This window comes from Prosopis cineraria, unplaced genomic scaffold (genome assembly GCF_029017545.1).
Source record: "Prosopis cineraria cultivar Desert tree isolate PC_DT_omini unplaced genomic scaffold, ASM2901754v1 PC1, whole genome shotgun sequence".
In the NCBI taxonomy this organism is placed as follows: Eukaryota; Viridiplantae; Streptophyta; class Magnoliopsida; order Fabales; family Fabaceae; genus Prosopis; species Prosopis cineraria.
In genome coordinates, this window is record NW_026555332.1 from 9,783,453 (window position 1) to 9,806,631 (window position 23,179).

The 23,179-nt window shown below is 30.4% G+C and overlaps 2 protein-coding genes across 2 annotated transcripts; one reads left to right on the forward strand and one right to left on the reverse strand.

Moving 5' to 3' along the window:
- Nucleotides 1–15,603: 15,603 nt before the first annotated feature.
- Nucleotides 15,604–17,711, reverse strand: LOC129296298 (sugar transport protein 10-like). The gene is made up of 3 exons (XM_054934886.1): nt 17,190–17,711; nt 16,466–17,089; nt 15,604–16,380 (listed from the first exon to the last, which is right to left on the reverse strand). Exons 1-3 carry the CDS (start codon nt 17,643–17,645, stop codon nt 15,922–15,924), a joined length of 1,539 nt encoding a protein of 512 aa, XP_054790861.1. The 5' UTR covers nt 17,646–17,711; the 3' UTR covers nt 15,604–15,921.
- A 2,175-nt stretch (nt 17,712–19,886) lies between these two features.
- Nucleotides 19,887–22,350, forward strand: LOC129304274 (sugar transport protein 10-like). Its single transcript, XM_054943969.1, has 3 exons — nt 19,887–20,401; nt 21,007–21,630; nt 21,722–22,350. The coding sequence occupies exons 1-3, from the start codon at nt 19,946–19,948 to the stop codon at nt 22,175–22,177; spliced, it is 1,536 nt and encodes a 511-aa protein (XP_054799944.1). The 5' UTR covers nt 19,887–19,945; the 3' UTR covers nt 22,178–22,350.
- Nucleotides 22,351–23,179: the final 829 nt, after the last annotated feature.

A 23,179-nucleotide genomic window follows, 5' to 3' on the forward strand; every position in this document is an offset into this window, starting at 1 on the left:
CATATCAAAACCCCCGTTTTTTTTAAATTGATTACTTATTCAAACTTAACTCTTATTCATCTGGCTACATTTTCTTTTTTTGTCTAAAATAAATTGTAATATTTAAAAAATTTAAAATAAATAATGTAAATCATACTCTCTATATTAAAAAATATAAAATATTTTTAGTGTTTTAATGTGCAATCATTGTGTTTTTCTCCAAAAAGTACCCCTGAGAATAAATCACTTTATATTTATTTTAGAATGAAACATTCTATTAAATAAAAATAAATATGAAAAAAGTGTGCTTTAAACAAGTAATTACTTTATTAAATAATAAAATTTAGTTAAAAATGTCAAACATTTTTAAATAGAGGGAGTAATTCTAAAGCACAAAATAGTCTAAAATCTAAATTTAATATAAAAATTTAAAATATTTATTTTTTAGAGGTAAAAAATGGAATAAGATTAAACACATAGCTCTAAAAACTTAAGTTTAATTTTTATGGTTAAAATGGGTCAGGCTTAAAAGCCCTTTCATATAAAAATACTTCAATCTTTAAAGCAAAGATCTGAAGAGCAGGTTTTAATCGGTAGATTGATAGGCCCAACTAATATTTGGACTCTTTCACATGATAGATTTTATTATTTGTATGGGATATCAAACAAGCCCCATCTAAATCAACTTGTGTATGATGGGGGGCTCTTTTATTTTTGTCTTCTGTCATCAAGCATGTAATTTCTTTGACTATGACTTTAGCTAGATCAATCTTTAAATAGCAAAGAAGTTTGTTGAATTGGCTGTTGGAAGGTGATCACCAATAAAACTTTTAACTGAAAGAGTATTTTTAAAGATATTATATTGCGAAGCACACCATCAATTTAACCCTCGTATATACCAGTGTTTTCAAATTCAAATCAATTCAGATGGTCAAACATGACAGGTAATCAATCGCCAAGTAAAGAAAAAAAAAATTTGGTTTAACTATTTGGCTTGTTCTAACAATTGATCCATGATTCACTTTGATTTGAGCGGTTGAAGATTCAGAGAAAAATCCAACACTTTGAAATGGTTACACCGTTTTTACACTTTTTTTCATTTAAATATTACCTTTTATTTAATTATTATATTACCAATTAAACTATAAGAACCGTTGACCTCATTTGTTAATTGTCCATTTCGATTTTTAAAACATTGATATATACACATACCATTACTTTGACATTTCCTAGGGTACATACGAGGAAACGAATATTCACATAAGATAAACTGTTGCTTGTGGCCCTAATATAATGTCTTTCGTAAGCAGGCTTGTCATTTACGAAGTCACTCGGCTTTATGCATTGGATTTTTTTATTTAACATGAATAAACATAACAAATTTTTGACATTATATATAATATATTTAGTTCATTCAGCATTCATTATTACATTCAAGAAAAATAAATCTCATATTCTTTTTAGGAGAATTATATAGCAAAATAAGTCTCATTCTTTTTAGGAGAATTATATATAAGGACCACTCAAGCAAATTATTCATAAATAATAACAAATATGGAATGAAGTGTTATTAAAATGAGAATGTAAACTTGTTTTTTTTTTTTCTAAAATGAAAATTGCTGTTAGTCCTTGTGTGTAATTAATTTACTTGAGTGATTTTTAAATACGATTTTTCCTTCTTTTTACCACCCTTCACTTTGTCTGGTAGTATTGTATGACAATATGACTATATTAACAAATTATCTTATTAAGTAAACCATCATTTGTTGCCTTAGATAAGTTTCTTTGTGCCCACTTGCTTTCGTTCGTCATGCCATTAATATAATAAGCGCCATTAGTGTACGAGGAATATGTAATATTATTTTTTAGAGGTAAATTTAATCTAAAAAATTTAAATATTTCATTTTTCAGAAGTAAAAAAGCAAACAGGATTAAACGGCTAGCCTAAATTTAATCTAATTTATTGAGTTCGTTGGTCATGCCTGATTAATAAGCGCCATTAATGTACGAGGAAACCAGTTTTTATTTATAGATAAACTGTCGTGGCCCTAGTGTCAGTCGTCAGCAACAATATGTTATTTCTTTGACTCGTCGGGCTACATAAGTTTGTTTATTTTAGGTACTTCCCATGTTATTTATATATTGGGGGTTCACATTTAATCCGCATACAAAACATTGTTTTGACATTTGAGCCATTATTTATATATTAGGCAAGCTTAATTCATATGGACTTGGCCCATATCAAAACCCCTGTTATTTTGAAATTGATTACTTATTCAGACCTAATTCTTATCCATCTGGTTACATATTTTTTTGGTCTAAAATATAAATTATAATATTTAAAAAGTTAAAATAAATAATGTAAATAATACTCTCTTTGTTAAAAAATGTAAGATATTTTTAGTGTTTTAAGGTATAATCATTATGTTTTTTCCCAAAAAGTACCCTTAAAATAAATTACTTTATATTTATTTTAGAGTAAACATCCTATTAAATAGGGATAAATATAAAAAAATTGTGCTAGTTTGAAGACATGTAATTACTTTATTAAATGGTGAAATTTAGTTAAAAATGTCAAATATTTTTTAACGGAAAGAATAATTCTAAAAAACAAAATAGTCCAAAATTTAAATTTAATATAAAAATTTAAATATTTTATTTTTTAGAGGTAAAAAATGAAATAAGATTAAAAAATAGCTCTAATTAATCTAAATTTATTTTTATGGTTTTTTTGGGAAAGAAGGCAATATTATTAATAAAATAAAATGTAACGTATTTTTAACTAAATTTCACTCTCCAATAAAGTAGTTACCTACTTTCAAATGAATTTTATCTTTTCATTTTTACTCCTATTAAATACCTTATAATAAATATAAAGTTATTATTAATACGGATACATTTAAAAAAATGACAATAATTACACTTAAAAGACTAAAAATGCTTAATATTTTTTAACATTCAACTCCTCAAAAAATATCTTACATTTTTTTAGCAAAAATGTTAAATTAAATGAAAGATATGTAGTGCCACATATTCTTCTCTATTAAGTCTAGGTCATAAGTTTATTTTTTATGGTTAAAATGGGAAGGGCTTAGAAGACCTTTTATATAAAATACTTCAATCTTTAAAGCAAAGCACTAAAAAATTGGTTTAAATGGGTAGGCTGATAGGCCAACCAATATTCAAACTCTTTACATGATGGATTTTATTGTTTGTCTGGGATGTCAAACAAGTCCAATCTAAGTCAACTTGTATATGATGGAGGTTCTTTTACTTTTGTCTTCTGTCATCAAGCACGTAATTTCTTTGACTGTGGCTTTAGTTAGATCAGTTTTTAAATAACCAAGAAGTTGTTGAATTGGCTGTTAGAAGGTGATCACCAAAAAAACTTTTAATTGAACGAGTATTTATTAAGATATTATATTGTGAAGCACACCATCAGTTTAATCCTCATATAAACCGGTGTTTTCAGATCCAAATCAATCCAGATGGTCAAACATGCCAGGTAATCAATCGCCAAGTAAAGAAAAAAATTTAATTTAACCATTTGGTTTGTTCTAACAATTGATCCGAGTTGACTCACTTTAATTTGATCGGTTCTTGAAGATTCAGGGAAAAACTGACTTTAGAATGTTGGACTTTTTTTACAATTTTTGCATTTAAATATTATCTTTTATTTAATTATTATATTGCTAATTAAACTGTAAGAACTGTAATGTGCTGACTTTTTTTGTTAATTGTCTATTCGGATTTTTAAAACGTTGATATATACAAATATCATTGCTTTGACATTTACTAGGGTACATACGAGGAAACGAATATTCAAATGAAATAAACTGTTGCTTGTGGCCCTATATAATGTCTTTCGTAAGCAGGCTTGTCATTTACGAAGTCACTCGGCTTTATGCATTGGATTTTTTTATTTAACATGAATAAACATAACAATTTTTTCACATTATTTATAATTTATTTAGTTTATTCAGCATTCATTATTACATTCGAGCAAAATAAGACTCATATTTTTTAGAAGAATTATATATATATATATATATATATCTCTAAGAACCACTTAAATAAATTGTTCATAAATACTAACTAAGATGGAATAAATTGTTATTAAAATGGGAACGTTAACTTGTTTTTTTTTTTTTGAAATGGAACTTGTTGCTAGTCTTTGTGTGTAATTAATTACTTGAGTTATCTTTAAATGTGATTATTCCTTCTTTTTACCACCTTTCACTTCATCTGGTTGTATTGTATTACCATATGTTAAAGATGATCCATGCATATCCAAAAAAAAATTTCACTTTGAGTGCAGTTGTTTAGGGAATATTTGGTTTTTGTTTTCATTTTTTAAAAAAACTTCAGGAATTTGCAAGTTCGGCTCTCAATTTTATAACTTTGTTGTGATAAATTTGTAACTTATATTTTCTATTAAAATTTGAAACACAACTTACAATTTATTAAAATGAAGTTGCAAAATTGAGAGTTGAACATGCAAATAATTGGAGTTTGGCAATTTGAAATTAGTTGGAATCTAATTTGATTTAATAGATACCCTTGAAACCTATCTATTATTCTCCCTTTGCAATATAGTTTTTAAAACTACTTTTCAAAACAAAAAAAAGAAAATTCATTTAGTTGTGTTAATTTAAAAATCAGTTCTATAATTAAAAATCGGCCAATAGTAATGTCACTGCTGCTTAATGGCAGAGGCTTGTGATAGTAATGATTAAAATAACTGTAGTTTTCACAAATGTAATGCTTTTTGGAAATAAAAAACATGAAACGAAAACACTTTGAAAAGTTTCTATTTTTTATTTTTAAAAACAAAAAAATAAGATCAGATTTAAAAATAATTAAATTCAAAACATATAACTAACTGAGTTTTTTTTTGTTTTTTTTTTCAAAAACAAAAACTATCTTTTTAAGGAAAGAAACCGAACAAGCCCTTACTCTTTATTGCAACACATGCGTGTTCTTAATAAGATGAACAATGCCCATGGGATTATATGAAGTATGAGTGTCACAACTTGTAATTGAAATTAAACCCACAATGAAATCAACAGAACTCAACTCTAGCTATTATTATCTGTGATTTCCCTCTGTTTTAATGTTCTCAGTTCTATGAACTGCATAATAATACTTGGATTATATTTAAAAAGAAGGAGAAATAACTGATCACATAATAGACACCTTCTCATTGGCCACTTGAGCCAATTCATAATAACCTAGCTTCTGGGTACCCATCCCAATGAATCAGAACCTAGGGAACCCACCTTTTGAATAGTACGTGAGCTTAAAACAGCAGTGGGTAACACAAGAACTTCTAGCTCAGTCATCAGCGGTAACGGTAAATACAAATTATCAAGCTCACCATGGCAACATTTCAATAGTGAAAGTTCATCTCAAAGGCACACATCTGAATATATATTTCTTCATATGTGCTTGAGCTTGAAGCAATTGTTGTTTGAGATTGCGAAGAACGATACTTGCTGTCTGACCCGTTCTAGGTTGCAAAATAATTCGATGATCACATTCGCGTGAAGGGATAACCTATGAGGAGTGTTGAGCACTAGTTGGTATTTTGCAAGTAAGGCTTCGAGTTCACTTAGGACTTCCTCCGAGTGGGCCTGGTCTCCACTTCTAATCCTTCTGCCTTAGTTAGTTGCAAGAAAAACATAGACTCCATAGCACCAACATCTGGAGACAGCGAGAGTGATGGTATTGGGCTTGGGTGTAAAGAGTTCTAGGTAGCCCAATTGGACATATCATTATTATGATGGGCTTGGCGGCCGAGGACGATGGTCCAGATGTCCTAAACAATTCCCCCTTTTACTTTAGCATTGACTGATGTGGAGGTGCCTGCTTGTTTTTGAATAGTTTTGGGATGTTCATAATTTCTGTGGTCTGGTTTGTATAGTGATTTTATTTCCCTTAAAGACAAGCTAGTGTTCAAGCATGGAAGTTTCATAACTTCCAATATTTTAATGAATTTAATGAAGTTTTTAATGTAATTAAAATTCATCTTGTATAACTAATTAACAAATATATGATTTAATTGATGATTATTTGTGAGAATGGGTGTGGCTAAATTTTAAGATAATTGTAAAAGTTATTGAATCAATTATGACATTAAATATGGGTTTTATTCATATAGGGTGGCCTAATCGATGGGCCCAAAACTGATAATTTTGAAGCCCACATTAAATTTGAGTTATGCCCAGTGGTGCTGTAGCATTAATTTGGATGTTGCAAAATTAAATCAGTTTTTAGTATTAATTTTAAAATTTTTAAAAATTAATTATTTTCTATATCAATTTTAGTTATAACTGATATAAAAATTGCTTTTTACATCAGTTCCTTAGGGAATGAAAGTAAAAAATCTTTTAATTTCTGCATCATTTTCCTTCTCTCACACAGGTGTCATTTTTTATAATTTCTCACTTAAAAATGTGATTTTCTCCTCAATTTTCACAATTTTCCTTGCCCGAAAGGACAAATCTTTAATGATGTTGATCGTTCTCATCTTGTCTCATTCTCTTCTCAAAACCCTACCTTCTATCTCTCTGAAAATCTCCCTCCCACTTCTTCGTCTTCTCCATTTTTAAATGTTCTTGTATTGGTTTCTTCAACTAGTTACTCCTGGGTTTGATGTAAGCATTGATTCCGAGCACTTTTTTAGGTTCAAATTAGTAAAGTAGGCTTGTTCAATCTTATTCATATCTTCTAATATCTTCTTTAAGTTAGGTTTTGTAGAATTTATGGTTAAGGTTTTCATTTTTGGGGTTACCCAATCATTGGTTCTAAATTTTATGGTGATTATGAGGTTCAATAGGTATTATTTAAGTTGTTTTGGTAGTGATTAAAGCTGAAAATTTGGACGGGCCGGGCCTATTCAGGATCAACCCAAATAAGCCTGACCCGAATAGGCATGATTTGTAACACACCAAAATTTTTTTTTAAATAATTTAACTCAACTATAGTTGGATTACAGCCACCCAACACATTTTTATATCAATAATTTCGATATAAAATATTTTATAATTGGCTTCAACTCACACACTATAACATTTCAGATAAATTTTTACCTCCCACATGCCATTAGGCTAAATCACATTTGTCCATCCTTATACTCCCAACAAGTAAAATAAGCAATTTAATAAATTTTCAACACAAGCCAATTATTTGGCCTTATAATCATGCCATTTTAACTAATTCAAAGTAAACCAAATATTAAAATTACAGTCATTCAAATTGTACCAAAAATAGAAATAGTTTGAAAGGCATGATTACATTTATATATTCATACAATTGACAATAAACAAAAAAGTCCTAATATTGGCAATATAACACATTATAAATCATAAATTAAATACCCAAAAGAGACAGTGGATCTATACCACTAAGCCTCTGGGACTCCTCCACGTGTCACTCGTGGCTCTTCTCCTGAAAATTGTTAACCACATAATGAGACTCAAAAGTCCCAGTAACCAAAACCAATTTATGATAGTGTATACAAACAGTTAAGTGTGTGCTTACTAAGTGAGAATTAAAAATAATATAATTCCAACAAATATAAGAAATATTACAATACACACAAACAACCATCCTTATATCCCTCCATTAACCTTGAGCCGTAGCCCTCACTCGGTGCTAAATTACCCGGCCAAAGGTGGATTAGCCTGAGCCCTTACAAACCACCTATTGAGCTCCAATAGGGGCGTATCACGTGGCACATAAATACAACAATAATAGCAAGTCTCCCAACACCTCCCACAATAATCAAACAAATTCATAATAATATTGCACAATTATACAATATTATAAAAATTCATAATTTTCTCAATAATCACCCAATTAACATGAAGTAACACTAATCACAAATTAAAAGCATAGTTACCTTGTGGCTTTTTCAATAAATTATTTCTTAAAATTTCTTTCTCACCACAATCTTCACCAGTAATACAATCTACAAATAACATATTATTTATAAATATTAGTTTTAATTTTTGAAACTAATAAAATAATTCGAATAATAGAATTAAAAATATAACATAATTTCTAATCTCAATCTTAATACAAATCTATAGTTAATACTATTAATTAAAATTTTTAACTCCTCTTTTAATTATCAATAAACATTAATAATCTAAAAATCAACTTCTAAACTAATTTCTATTATCAAAATTTTCTTTTTATTTCATAAATTCGTACCTAAAATACCCAAAAATTAAAAATTGAGTCTCTAGCTTAGAATCATAATCCTATAACCATAATAATTCATTTCCCATCCTAAATAATCATCTAAACCTCAATAAATCAACATATATTTTTAGATCTAGTTTAGAATTTGATCCATAAGCCACAAATTCAAAGATCATCAATAAATTTATACTCTAGAACATTTATTATACTACTGACAACCTCAAAAACCATATTTATTCAACATAAATTCATCCCTCTTTCAGATCTTAAATTTTCTACCACTACAAACTCAGAAACTAAAGAAGAAGGATGACTAAGAAATTTTTTTATAACACTTACTTAGTCTTGAAAAACTTAAAATCACACTCTAAATATCCTATTAAAAACTCTTACCTTAAAAACTCAGATCTCCTGCATCGGTGAAACTAGACGCTCTCTCAGCCTCAGCTCGCGCACAGGGAAGAATGAAGAAACGAAGGAAACATGTGAGTTTTTATAAAAATTTAGTGGGTCCCACATCTTTTTTTTATTTCTTCTCTCCTCTCTCCTTTTTTTTATTATTATAATATAAATATAATCATTGCGGGGAAGAGCACCGAAAGCGTCTTGTTCTCTTCTTTCTTTCCTTCTTTCTCATACTTTATTATTATTATTATTATTATTATTATAATATTTTAATAATAATATTTTATTATTATTATTATTTTTTTATTTTTTTATTTTTTTTTAAATTTAGAATTATATCCTAAGTTAGATTTAATAATCATCTTCTACTAATTTACTTACCTCTAAATATTTTTTTTAAATTTCTATTTACCAAAAATTAACTATTAAAATTTAAATTGAGATGTTACACGATTCTCTAAAAAGCTCGAATAGTCAAGCCCAGCTCAAATTTTTTTGGGCTTTGAGCTGCCCGAATACCTAAATTTTAATTTTAAAATTATTTTTAATTAATTTTTTAACTTTACAATTAATTATTTTATTTTATAAAAAATAAAAAATATATAGTTTTGATACTTAAACGATGTATATGATTCAAATTTAAAATATTTCATTTTTCAAAAGTAAAAAACCAAACAGGATTAAACGGCTAGCCCAAATTTAATCTTCTTTATTGAGTTCGTTGGTCATGCCTGATTAATAAGCGCCATTAGTGTACGAGGAAACCAGTATTTATTTATAGATAAATTGTCGTGGCCCTAGTGTCTTTTGTCAGCAACAATTTGTCATTTCTTTAACTCGTCGTGGCTAGATAAATTTGTTTATTTTAGGTACTTGCCATGTTATTTATATATTGGGGTTCACATTTAATCCGCACACAAAACATCGTTTTGACATTTGAGCCACTATTTATATATTGGGCAAGCTTAATTCATATGGACTTGGCCCATATCAAAACCCCTGTTATTTTAAAATTGATTACATATTCAAACATAACTCTTATTCATCTTGTTACATATTTTTTTGGGTCTAGAATATAAATTATAATATTTAAAAAATTAAAAATAAATAATGTAAATCATACTCTTTCTATTAAAAAATGTAAGGTATTTTTAGTATTTTAATTTGCAATCATTGTGTTTTTTCCCTAAAAAGTACCCCTAAAAATAAATTACTTTATATTTATTTTAAAGTAAAAGATTCTATTAAATAGGGATAAATATGAAAAAATTTTGCTAGTTTAAAGACAAGTAATTGCTTTATTAAATAGTAAAATTTAGTTAAAAATGTCAAATATTTTTAAACGGAGGGAGTAATTCTAAAGCACAAAATAGTCTAAAATCTAAATTTAATATAAAAATTTAAAATATTTATTTTTTAGAGGTAAAAAAATAAAATAAGATTAAACAGATAGCTCTAATTAACCTAAGTTTATTTTTTTATGGTTAAAATGGGACGGGCTTAAAAAGCCCTTTTATATAAAAATACTTCAATCTTTAAAGCCAAGCTTTGAAAAGCAGGTTTAAATGGGCAGACCGATAGGACCAATCAATATTCGGACTCTTTTACATGATAGATTTTATTATTTGTATGGGATATCAAACAAGTCCCATCTAAATCAACTTGTATATGATGGGGGTTCTTTTATTTTTGTCTTCTCTCGTCAAGCAAGTAATTTCTTTGACTATGACTTTAGCTAGATCAGTTTTTAAATAACCAAGAAGTTTGTGGAATTGGCCATTGGAAGGTGATCACCAATCAAACTTTTAACTGAAAGAGTATTTATAATGATATTATATTGCAAAGGATGCCATTATTTTAATCCTCGTATATACCAGTGTTTTCAAACCCAGATCAGCCCAAATGGTCAAACATGCTGGGTCATCAATCACTGAGTAAATAAAAAAGTCTGGTTAAACCGTTTGGCCCATTCTAACAATTCATCTAGGTTAACTTACTTTGATTTGAGCAGTTTTTGAAGATAAAAAAAAAAAAAAACCTCAAAACTTTGGAATGATTGAACCATTTTTACGCTTTTTTCATTTAAATATCATTTAAATAAAAAAGTCTGGTTAAACCGTGATCTATTGACTTTTTTGGTTAATTTTCCATTCTAATTTTTAAAATATTGATATATGCACATATCATTACTTTGACATTTCCTAGGGTACATATGAGGAAACGAATATTCACTTAAAATAAACTGTTGCTTGTGGCCCTAATATAATGTCTTTCTTAAGCAGGCATGTCATTTATGAAGTCACTCTGCTTCACATAAGTTTCTTTAATTATTTCAGGCGTCATTTCATTTATATTGGATTTTTATTTAATATCAATAAACACAGAAATTTTTTGACATTATATATAATTTATTTAGTTTATTCAGCAGTCATCGTTACGTTCGAGCAAAATGAGTCTCATTCTTTTTAGGAAAATTACATTTAAGGACCATTTAAGTAAATTATTCATAAATAATGACTAATACAAAATGAATTATTATTAAAATGAAAATGTAAACTTTTTCCCCATAAAATAAGACTTGTTGTTAGTCCTTGTGTATAATTAATTTACTTGAGTGATTCTTAAATGTAAGTCATCCTTTTTTTTCACCACCTTCACTCTGTCTAGTAGTATTGTATTACAATATGTTAAAGATGATCCATGCAAATCCAAAAAAATTTGCATTCTGGTTGTAGTTATTTAGGGCATGTTTGGTTTTTATTTTCATTTTTTGTTTTTAAAAACTGTTTTATAATTAGGAGAATATTGATAGATAAGTCCTAAGAGAACTAATTAATTTAAAATTAGGTCTTAACCATTTCAAAGTATCAAATTTCAGGAATTTATAAGTTTGGTTTTCAATTTTATAACTTCATCGTAATGAATTTGCAACTTGTTTTCTTTATTAAAATTTAAAATACCAAGTTTTATTCATTATAACGAAGTTAGAAAATTGAGAGTTGAATATGCAAATCATTTGAATTTAGCACTTTAAAATTGGTTGGACTTTAATTTGAATTAATTAATCCCCTTGGAACATATTTGTCATTCTCCCTTTGCAATATAGTTTTTAAAACTATTTTTCAAAACAAAATAACAAGAAAGACCCTTTGGTTGTGTTAATTTAAAAATCAGTTCTATCATTAAAAATCAATTGATAGTAATGTCATTGCTGGTTAATGGTAGAGGCTTATGATAGTAATAGATTAAAATGACAGCAGTTTTCTCAAATTTAAGGCATTTTGAAAAAAATAAATAAAACAAAAACACTTTAACATGTTTCTATTTTTTATTTTTAAAAATAAAAAATAAGAACAGATTTAAAAATAATTAAATCCAAAACATATAACTATATGAGTTTTTTTAAATTTTTTTAAAAACAAAAAATTATTTTTGAAAAAAGAAACCAAACAAGCCCTTACTATTTATTGCAAAACATGCTTGTTCTTAATAGATGAACAGCACTCATGGGATTATCTGAATTATGAGTGTCACGACTTGTAATTGAAAGTAAAGCGATAATGAAATCAACAGAACTCAACTCCAAGTATTATCATTTGTGATTTCCCTCTGTATTTATGTTCTCAGTTCTATGAACGGCATAATAATACCTCTAGTATATTTAGGAAGAAGGAGAAATAACTGATGACAAAACAGACACCTTCTCATTGGCAACTCGAGCCAATACATAACAACCTAGCTTCTGGGTACCCATCCTAATGAATCAGAACCTAGGGAACCCACCTCTTTGGATAGTGCATGAGCTTAAAACAGCAGTGGGTAAGACAGGAACTTCTAGCTCAGTCATCAGTGGTAACAATAAACTATAAATACAAATTATCAGGCTCACTATGGCAACATTTCAATAGTGAAAGTTCATCTCAACGGTGCACATCTTAAGATATATTTCTTCATATGTGCTTGAGCTTGAAGCAATTGTTGTTTAAGACTGTGAAGAATGATATCTTGCCGTCTGATCCATTTTGGGTTGCAAAATAATTTGGTGATCACATTCGTATGAAGGGGGTAACCTATGAGGAGTGTCGGGCACTAGTTGGCATTTTGCAAGTAAGGCTTCGAGTTCACTTAGGAGTGCCTCCGAGTGGGCCTGGTCTCCACTTCTAATCCCTCAGCCTTAGTTGCAAGAAAAACATAGCACCCACATCCATGGACGGTGAAAGTGATGGTATTGGGCTTGGGTGCAAAGAGTTCTAGGTAGCCCAATTGGACATAGAATTATGAAGGGCTTGGCATCCAAGGGACATGGTCCAGGTGTCCTAGACAATTCACTTTTTTCCTTTAGCATTGACCGATATGGAGGTGCATGCTTGTTATTGAATAGTTTTACAATGTTCATAATTTCTTTGGTTTGGTTTGTACAGTGATTTCCTTCCGCGTAAGAACAAGCTAATGTTCAACTATAGGGTTTGATGACTTTCAATATTTTAATGAATTTAATAGAGTTTTTAATGCAATTGGAAGTCATCTTGTGTTATTAATTAACACATATATGATTTAATATATGATTATTTGTAAGAATGGGTGCGGATAAGTTTTAAATTGTAGAAGCTATTGGATCAATTATGGCATTAAATATAAGTTTTATTCATATAGGGTGGCCCAATTTATGAGCCCAAAGCTGACAATTTTAAAACCCACATTAAATTTGAATTCTGCTCAGTGTTGTTGTAGCATCAATTTGGATGTCATGAAATCAGAATAGTTTTCAGCAAAACACACAGTTTCACTCAATTTCAATTTTAAATGTTCACGAAGACCATTTTTTGTGGAGTTCATCTTCAACTAGCAATTGCACATCTAGGGAGCATTTTAAGGTGGAGAAAGAGTTGGAGAAGCTTGGGGAATACTTTAGTCTTGCAACTTGTGATAGAAATCATTCCTCCTATGTTTTCTTCTCCCTTTTCTCTTCATTTGAATGTATATTCTATTGAGTTTTGATATTTTCATGGCTATTAGTGGCTGATTCTTCTTGACCTAGAGTAACTATGATCTTGTTAGTGGATTAAAGTATGTTTTTACCTATTAATTATGCTTAATACTGAGTTGGTCGCTTAACCGTACATTTTACAAAATTATGTGTCCTTGAGGCTAATTTAATTTACATAATAGTCAACACTTTACATATAAATGGTAGGGGCAATTTGTTCTAAATTTTAAAAGTTCAGGGTCTATGATGTTACTCGATCAATAGTTTAGAATTTGTGGTGCTCATTAAAAGTGACATATCAGCAAGGGACTGCTACATTAGCATTTTAATTGGGCCCCACTTGATGAACAGTAATGGCATTAATGATGAGTTAATGGTGGGGTTTAATTTACTATAAATTTAAAAGTTAGGATTCATTTTGCACATTTTAGAATTTAGGATCCAACGAGCTTTCCAAGCAATACTTCAAGGTCTAAAATGCCCAATAACCCAAAGAAAAAAACACTACTAAAAAAATATAAATTAGCGAGGAAATTTAGTGAGGGATCTTTTATTCCTATCTAAAATACTGAATAGCAAGGATATTAGCGAGGGATATCAATTTAATAGCTTAACTTAATATTAGTGAGAAAAATAGTAAGGGACTACCAATTTCTCTCTAAAATAAGAGAATTAGTGAGGAAAATAGTGAGAGATTGTCAATTCTTTTATAAAGTAAGACAATTAGTGAGGAAAATAACGAGGGATTACCAATCCCTCTCTAAAATAAGATAATTGGTGAGAGATTTTATTCCTAACTAATTACTGCAAAAAAAAAAAATTTGCAATGACTTTTAATTACATGTTTAATTATTTTTATTTAAAAATAAAAATTAAATTTAAAAATTAACTAAAATATTCATAATAAAATTATTTAATATTTAATATATTATTTATTTGAAGTTGATTTTCATTAATAAAATAATATTTTATTAAAAATATAATGTAAAGGATAATTTAAATAAAATATAAATATTTTTAACATATTAAAAATTGAAAATAAAATTTAATATGTATATATGTGTGTATTTTTTATAATATATTATTTGATATATTTATATAATTAAATAATATATATTTAATTTCTCATATAATAACTATAGGTGCCTTTCAGTTCAACTGACAAAAAAGGAGAGCATAAGACTTAGAAGGTTTGAGGTTAAAGGTTCAAGTCTTGAGTTTGGCATAAATATAATGAATATATAATATAATAAGGACCAAGTGACATGGCACAAGGTGAATAATGACATGTCATGAGTTGTTGCACATGTGGCAAGTAATAGAGCACAAGATGATAGGTGATATGATGATTTGATGAGGCATGAAGTTGTTGGTAACATGTTACAAGTTGACGCACATATGGCAGGTGATGTGGCATCACTACTTTTAAATAAAGGCATATTTAGCGAGGAATTAGTGAGAGACTAATCCCTCACTAAATTATCAAATTTTGAATAATATTAACAAGAGATTTAGTGATGGATTCAGTCATTTGCTAAATCCCTTGCTAATTAATGAGTGAAATATAATCTTTCGCTAAATTTAGCAAGCCTTTTTTAAGCTATAAATTTAGCGAGGGATAAAATCCCTCATTAAAACGCAATTTAGTTAGAAAAAATGGTATTGTCCCTCACTAAATACAATTTTTCTAGTAGTAAAAGTGGAATGGGAAGAAAATATGGAAGAAAGAAAATTAGCAAAAAAATTTTCCTTTCTTCCTATTTTTTCTCCCAAAAAATGGTAAACCAAATAGATTGAAGCGAACATAACCAATTTTTTTTTTATTTTATTCAATCAATTTCTAAAAATGTATATATTCCAATGTATCCTCTTCCTTGCTAAAAGTCTCCCATTAGTTTTGCTTATAATTATAAGTCACATTGAAATATATTTATTAGTTTTGCCCAATTGTAAATGGTTTGTCTGGCAACCATTAACTCTTGAATCTCAACAATGTATAAATTATAAGTAGACGAACAAACAACTTTACAGCAAAATAGTAAACTTCCATGCAGGCATGACGAGCCTCATGGTTGCCTTTTTATTGCAAAATGATATCTGTGTACAAATATATGAAAGAGTACACACAGAATTCTCATAGACCTTGCACAACTCAACACAGAAGCAAGTTAATCATATTGGCATAAGAGTGTACAATGATGTGCGTAGACAATAAAGCCATATCCAATCTCTGACTCTTGTCTCAACGTTATTTTGATGAAATTTTTTTATTCTTTTCATCCTTTCACTTCCCGCGTATATAACTGAAAATATTTTCACCATTAATAATATTTTCTCAGCTTTCAAGGAGTGGACTTTTGATCAACACTTTTTGTTGGAGCATCGTCATGAGGAACGAACTTGCACCAGAACCAGTGTGACTTCCACACTGAGTTCATTTCTTCAATAGGAATACCTTTGGTCTCAGGAAGGAAGAAAGTGATGAAAATGGTCATTATGACAACAAAAGCAGCGAAGAAGAAGAAAAGACCAAACTTCAAGTGGCAAAGCATGAGCAAAAATATCTGAGCAATGAGAAATGTGAACACCATATTCACTGCAACATTAATGGCTTGCCCAGCAGATCTGATCTCCAAAGGACACACTTCACTTGGCACAAGCCATCCCAATGGTCCCCAAGACCATGCGAATGCTGCCACGTATGCACATATCAGGAACAATAGCAAGTCTGCTTCACCTTTGCTAAACGAACCTTGTCCACTCACTCCAAACTTCAAAGCTATCATCACTCCCACGGCAATCTGAAAGCAATATAAGTTCTAACATGTCAATTCCTCGAAAATCTAAGAGACATAAAGATAGTCTTTAGTTTTATGTATATGTTACCTGGCAAACAAGCATCTGAATTCCACCTTCAAGGAAGAGAATCCTCCTTCCAAATTTATCAACAGTGACGATAGAGACCAGTGTGGCTACGACATTAACGAGTCCTGTAATAACTGCCGACATGAGAGATGCTTCAGCACCGAAGCCAAGGGTCTTAAAAAGAACTGGAGCATAGAACATGATGACATTGATGCCTGTAAGTTGTTGGAAGAATGGAATCAAAGTGCAGAAAGTGACTTGGGGTCTGTATTTAGACTGTGCAATGTTCTTCCATGGGTGTTCCACTTGCTTGGCTGCTTCACTTGCATTAATGAGATCTTGAAGCTCGTCATCAACGTTTTCAGTTCCGCGAATCTTAATCAACATTTCCTTAGCTTTTTCAGTTTTGCCTCGTTCAATCATGGAGTTTGGTGTGTCACCCAAGAAGAGAGATCCAATGCACAGAAAAAATGCAGGCACTGCTCCAATACCCAATGAAATTCTCCATCCATTTTCATACTTAGCAGTTCCATAGTTGATAAGGTTCGCGACCAAAATACCAATTGTGATCATCATTTGGAATCCCATGTTAAGTGCTCCTCTTATTTGTGCTGGAGCCATTTCAGACAAGTACACAGGAACAGACTGCAAAATCATAGGAAAGAAAACTATATATATCCCTAATTGTAAAGAAGTTTAATAGTGACGACAGCCTTAAGTATTATACATGTTAATGTTAACTTACTTGGTTACAATACCCCACGCCAAAACCAAGCAATAAACGACCGACGATGAGCATTGCGATGTTTACTGCAAATCCATTCAATAATGCACCGACAAGGAAAAACAATCCACCTAGGAACATTGAAGGTTTACGACCTAGGATTCTTGTAGTGGTCGAAGCAAAGAAAGAAGCAACCAATGCTGCGAGGTATAAGGACGAGGTGAACAACGTAAGAATTTCGTCTTCAAATTTGCAGTACGTGTTCTCATGGACTCCAGACTTTATTCTTCTGTACACAGATGGGAAAAACTTGATCAAAAATGGATCCATGGAAGTGACTCCTCCTGTAATCCCAAGATCGTAACCAAAGAGAAGACCTCCCATGGCTGCCACGAAACATGTGATCAACACGAAGGTTGTGACTTTGCCTTCAAAATGGCTAACTTGACCTTGATCAACAAAAGCACCACCTGCCATATTTGAAACTGGCGATCACTTATTTCAAGCTTATAATAATAATGTTGGATATTTTTTTTCCCTCTATTATTCAATGTTGTTTGTATTTGTTTTGTTCTGCTCCTCGGTTTGTGATATGGCTTATATAGGATTTGATGTGATGGAACAAGTGCGAAAAGTAAGTGTTGGTTTCCAAAAAAGTTGATCCGATTCAACTACTTTGTGCCTTTTACGACATAGCACTCGGTCATCAATTCCTGAATTAGGAGTTCTTTCTACCCGACTTCGGTGAACTGCCACAGAGATTTATTCCATAATAGGGATAGTCTTGAGCACGAGTTGTTTCCTATTTTTGATGAATCGATGACTTTTTATTAATATTAATATTAATATTAATTGATAATTATATTTTGACATAACAAGTTAAATTCCAACTTAAGAGTAGAAAGTTAGTGCATGGAAGATACCATGTGTTTGCAATATATTCTAAAAGAAATACTGTTTTATAAAATTAATTGTGCGAGTGTAATTTCATATTGATAATTTGAATTGTTTAGGGATACATGTCGTTCAACTATATCACAAAAGTATTCATTAATTGAATTGTTATAAAATTAATGGAAAACAAAAAAGTATATATTTCCATAAAGTGTGGGTGATATATAGCTCAATGTTCAAGCTTCAAATAGAGTGACACATATAAATCCCTGCAGCAGTTAAGGTATAATATTCTAAATTTTTAATCCTAGATTTAAAAATTAATGAAGGGTAAATTAGTAATTTGTTGCATTAATTAAGCTAATGATCTTTCTTGATAGCTATTGGACTCATTGGACTTGTTGACAACCTAGGAATGGGGTTAGGAACTGCATTGGGCTACCTAGGCCCAATTGGAGCAGCTAAAATGTGGGCTTGGGCCTTTGTCAGATCCGCATGGTGGATGCAATGCATCATGGTGAAATGTTAAAAAACCTGATTTATGTACTAGATTTGAATGTTGAGAAATGAGAAGAGCAGAGGAATCAGGAGGGACGCAAAGAGAACGGAGAGTTGAGCTAAGGCACACCATTTTCAATCCCTTGGAGGTGATTTGAGACTAGTGATTGCTTTGGGTTTTTGGGGAAGAAATTATTGATGCTTTTTGAAATGGGAGACTTGTGACCGAACCCATTGGTTTCAATGAATTAAGCCATTGAAAGTTATTTTAAGTTTCTAAACTTAGGGTTAGGGTTTATGCAGTGATTTGTAAGTAGGGGTTGATGTTTAAAAGAACCCTAATGATGAAATTGATGATTGTGAGTAATGTGAACTATAAAATGATGTTAATCAACCTAATGGGAATTAAATGAAGCTAATAAGCAGTTAAAAGTCATTGGGATATTGGGGAAATGAGATTTATGAGTTAGGGTTAGTTGAAAATGGATAGAAATATATGTTTTAAGTTAGTGATTGATGGAATTAGTGCTGTGAATTGTAGATTGACTTGTTTGAATCCTTTTGAGCAAGGAGGAGGCTCAAGGAATTTATAATTCCACAGGTAACCCTTTTTAGTTTTCAGATAAAACATGAAAGGCCTGTGTGAGACCGGAACAATCAAAATCCACGTTAATCACAAACTAATGCGAATTTTATAGTTTCAACTCTTTTTTTTTTTTTAATGTGAGAGTTTCTACTTCATTTTTCTTTTTATTCTGTATGTTCTTGAGATGGTATTTATGGAGTTCTGGTCAAAAAAGATGGTATTTATGGATGTTTTTGCATAATCCCTCTTTCTATGAGACAAAAATATAAATAATTAAAATTTCTTTTGTAATAAAAATTTAAATAAAATAAATTAAAGTGAAAATTGACAATGAGCATCGATCCGTCCCTTACTCAACCACACCCTGCAAATAGAGACTGTTAGAACAAAATATTTAACTTGTCTCAAGATAATTATCAAATAATAAAAAATAACAAGAACAAGATTATCAACCCGAAAATAGAAATGGGCTCGTCAAACGACATTCCTTTTTATAGAAAATATCCATGTGGCAGAACTTCAACAACGAACTCGGGTAAAAAGACCTGCTAATTTAGGAAAATATGACCATACAACATGTCGTAAAAAGGCACAACGACGTTGAATAGGACCATCTTTGTGTAAACAAAACTCTGACTTCTCGTACTTCTTGGATCACATACATCAAATACTATATAAGCCACAACTCACATCGAGTTGAAGAAGAGAGAAAAAAAATACAGTACTTGAAGAAGTAATAGTTAAACAAGATTGAGCTTCAAATAAATAAGTTTGAAGTGATTGCTCAATCAATTGAAAAATGGCAGGAGGTGGTTTGGTTGATCAAGGTCAAGTCAAGCATTTTGAGGGCAAAGTCACAGCCTTCGTGTTGGTCACATGTTTCGTGGCAGCCATGGGAGGTCTTCTCTTTGGTTACGATCTTGGGATTACAGGAGGAGTTACTTCCATGGATCCATTCTTGATCAAGTTTTTCCCATCTGTATACAAAAGAATAAAGTCTGGAGTCCATGAGAACACATACTGCAAATTTGAAGACGAAATTCTTACATTGTTCACCTCGTCCTTATACCTCGCAGCATTAATTGCTTCTTTCTTTGCTTCGACCACTACAAGAATACTGGGTCGTAAACCTTCAATGTTCCTTGGAGGATTGTTTTTCCTTGTTGGTGCATTATTGAACGGCTTCGCAGTAAACATCGCAATGCTTATCATTGGTCGTATATTGCTTGGTTTTGGTGTGGGCTACTGTAATCAAGTACGTAATCAACGTTTGCATGTCTAACATTTTGTTTTTTTTTGGAATTACCAGAGGTAGATGCTAGAATCTTTATATTAAGTATCCTTGAAAATGGTTTATTTAACCAAAATAGCTTAAATCATTTTGGTTAAGCACATCCCAATAATTTTATATATTTATAATCTATTTTTTAATTTCTAAACGTGAGATTTTTTTATCTTTAATGTTTTTAGAGGTCTCAGGTCCATTCAATTTTTTTTCTCTTCCTCTTTAATCTTTTTCTTCTTTCATTTGTTTTCTTTTTCTTCAATTTTTTTGTCCATATTGAATGGCTCTTGATTCCATATTAGAATCTTTATAAATATGCTTAAAAATAGTATGTTTTATCAAAGTAGTTTAAACTTTTTTGGTTAGACACATCTGAGTTTTATATATTCATAATCTATTTTTTAAAATATGAGGCTTTTTTTATCTCAAATATAGAGTAGCATGTGAGATTGAGCAAGCAACCTCTCCCCAAACAGTATACCATTAGACTAGTCGTTGGCACAATGGCATTTTTCAAGTGCTTCATTTTTTTTTTTAAATTTTAACATAACTTACTTTCTTTTCAACTATGACAGTCTGTTCCTGTATACTTATCTGAGATGGCTCCGGCAACTATCAGAGGAGCACTCAACATGGGGTTCCAAATGATGATCACTATTGGTATTTTGATCGCAAACCTTATCAACTATGGAACTGCTAAGTATGAAAATGGATGGAGAATTTCATTGGGTGTTGGAGCAGTGCCTGCATTTTTGTTGTGCTTGGGATCACTTTTCTTGGGTGACACACCAAACTCCATGATTGAAAGAGGCAAACAAGAAGAAGCTAAGCAAATGTTGCAGAAGATTCGCGGAATCGAGAACGTTGATGACGAGTTTCAAGATCTGATTAGTGCCAGTGAAGCAGCCAAGCAAGTGGATCACCCATGGAAGAACATTGCCCAATCTAAATACAGACCCCAAATCACTTTCTGCACTTTGATTCCATTCTTCCAACAACTTACAGGCATCAATGTCATCATGTTTTACGCTCCTGTCCTTTTCAAGACTCTTGGCTTCGGTGCTGAAGCATCTCTCATGTCAGCAGTTATTACAGGACTCGTTAATGTTGTAGCCACACTGGTCTCTATCTTCACTGTTGATAAATTTGGAAGAAGGATTCTCTTCCTTGAAGGTGGCATCCAGATGCTTGTTTGCCAGGTAACATACAATTAAAGAATCTATTATATTATATTTATATCTCTTTCAGATTTTCTAAGTACTGACATGTTAGAACTTGTATTGCTTTCAGATTGCTGTGGGAGTGATGATAGCTTTGAAGTTTGGAGTGAGTGGACAAGGTTCATTTAGTAAAGGTGAAGCAGACTTGCTATTGTTCTTGATATGTGCATACGTCGCAGCATTTGCATGGTCTTGGGGACCATTGGGATGGCTTGTGCCAAGTGAAGTGTGTCCTTTGGAGATCAGATCTGCTGGGCAAGCCATTAATGTTGCAGTGAATATGGTGTTCACATTTCTCATTGCTCAGATATTTTTGCTCATGCTTTGTCACTTGAAGTTTGGTCTCTTCTTCTTCTTCGCTGCTTTTGTTGTCATAATGACCATTTTCATCACTTTCTTCCTTCCTGAGACCAAAGGTGTTCCAATTGAAGAAATGAACTCAGTGTGGAAGTCACACTGGTTCTGGAACAAGTTTGTTCCTCTTGACGTTGACACAAAAAGTCACGATCAGAAGACCAATCCATGAAGTTGCTAAATGGAGAGAGATTTTCATGTTGGATATATAATAACATGACAAGTGAAAAGAATTGTTGAAATCAATAAAAAAAAAAATTAAAGTCAATAATCTTCAGATGATGTCGAAAAACTGAATAAATCATTCAGTTCTTTTTCGGAGCTTGCACATCACTTTGATTTGCTAATATGAAGTTTGTTTCTCCAGAGAGACTTGTATCCTTTTACTTAATTAGGAATTATAGTTTATCTATGCTTTCGATTATTTTACTTTCACTTCTATGCCTAAACTTTTATTATTATTTTTTGGTTCGAAATCATCGTCAAAACTAAAGCGGTAATATATACATGTCAAAATTAAAGTAACATAAATATATAATTCTAAACTAAAACTTCCTTGAAATAAAAAGTCATAAGGGGTAATTAAGGGATAAAAATGAAATTTAAGACAACATCAATGCATTAAATTATTAAAACTAAATAAAATCTATAACATATAATCTATATCTATAATATATAATAATTATGGTTGGATAGGTTCTGTAGATCAACGGTGCTCACCTGACTTTTCTTCATCTTCTTTTTTTTTTTTAAATTTTTTCATAATAAATTATTTTAAAAAAATATGATATAGTAAACAAAATTAAATGATAGTGAGCACCTCACAATATAAAAAGATATATCGGGACCAAATAAAAAATAAATTGTAAATATAAAAATTACTCCTTCTGTTAAAAAACGTAAGGTATTTTTAATTAAATCTCACTTTTTAATAAAGTAGTTACCTAATTTCTAACTGATCTTATCTTTTTATATTTATTTCTATTAAATACTCTATAATAAATATAAAGTCATTCATTAATAAGGGCTTTTCTATAAAAAAAAATAATGATTACACTTCAAAAGACTACAAATGCCTTATATTTATTAACATTCAACTCTTCAAAAAATACTTTGTATTTTTAAATAGAGGGAGTATAATAAAAAAAATATGCATGTAACCTACACTAGAATT

What these genes read in the sequence shown, in the direction of transcription:
- LOC129296298 (XM_054934886.1), bottom strand. Translation starts at nt 17,645, where the DNA reads ATGGCAGGTGGTGCTTTTGTTGATCAAGGTCAAGTTAGCCATTTTGAA. An exon ending in GCGTGGGGTATTGTAACCAA is followed by an intron (nt 17,090 to 17,189) that starts GTAAGTTAACAT and finishes ATGATTTTGCAG; the next exon opens with TCTGTTCCTGTGTACTTGTC. An exon ending in TTCAGATGCTTGTTTGCCAG is followed by an intron (nt 16,381 to 16,465) that starts GTAACATATACA and finishes TATTGCTTTCAG; the next exon opens with ATTGCCGTGGGAGTGATGAT.
- LOC129304274 (XM_054943969.1), top strand. Translation starts at nt 19,946, where the DNA reads ATGGCAGGAGGTGGTTTGGTTGATCAAGGTCAAGTCAAGCATTTTGAG. An exon ending in GTGTGGGCTACTGTAATCAA is followed by an intron (nt 20,402 to 21,006) that starts GTACGTAATCAA and finishes CAACTATGACAG; the next exon opens with TCTGTTCCTGTATACTTATC. An exon ending in TCCAGATGCTTGTTTGCCAG is followed by an intron (nt 21,631 to 21,721) that starts GTAACATACAAT and finishes TATTGCTTTCAG; the next exon opens with ATTGCTGTGGGAGTGATGAT.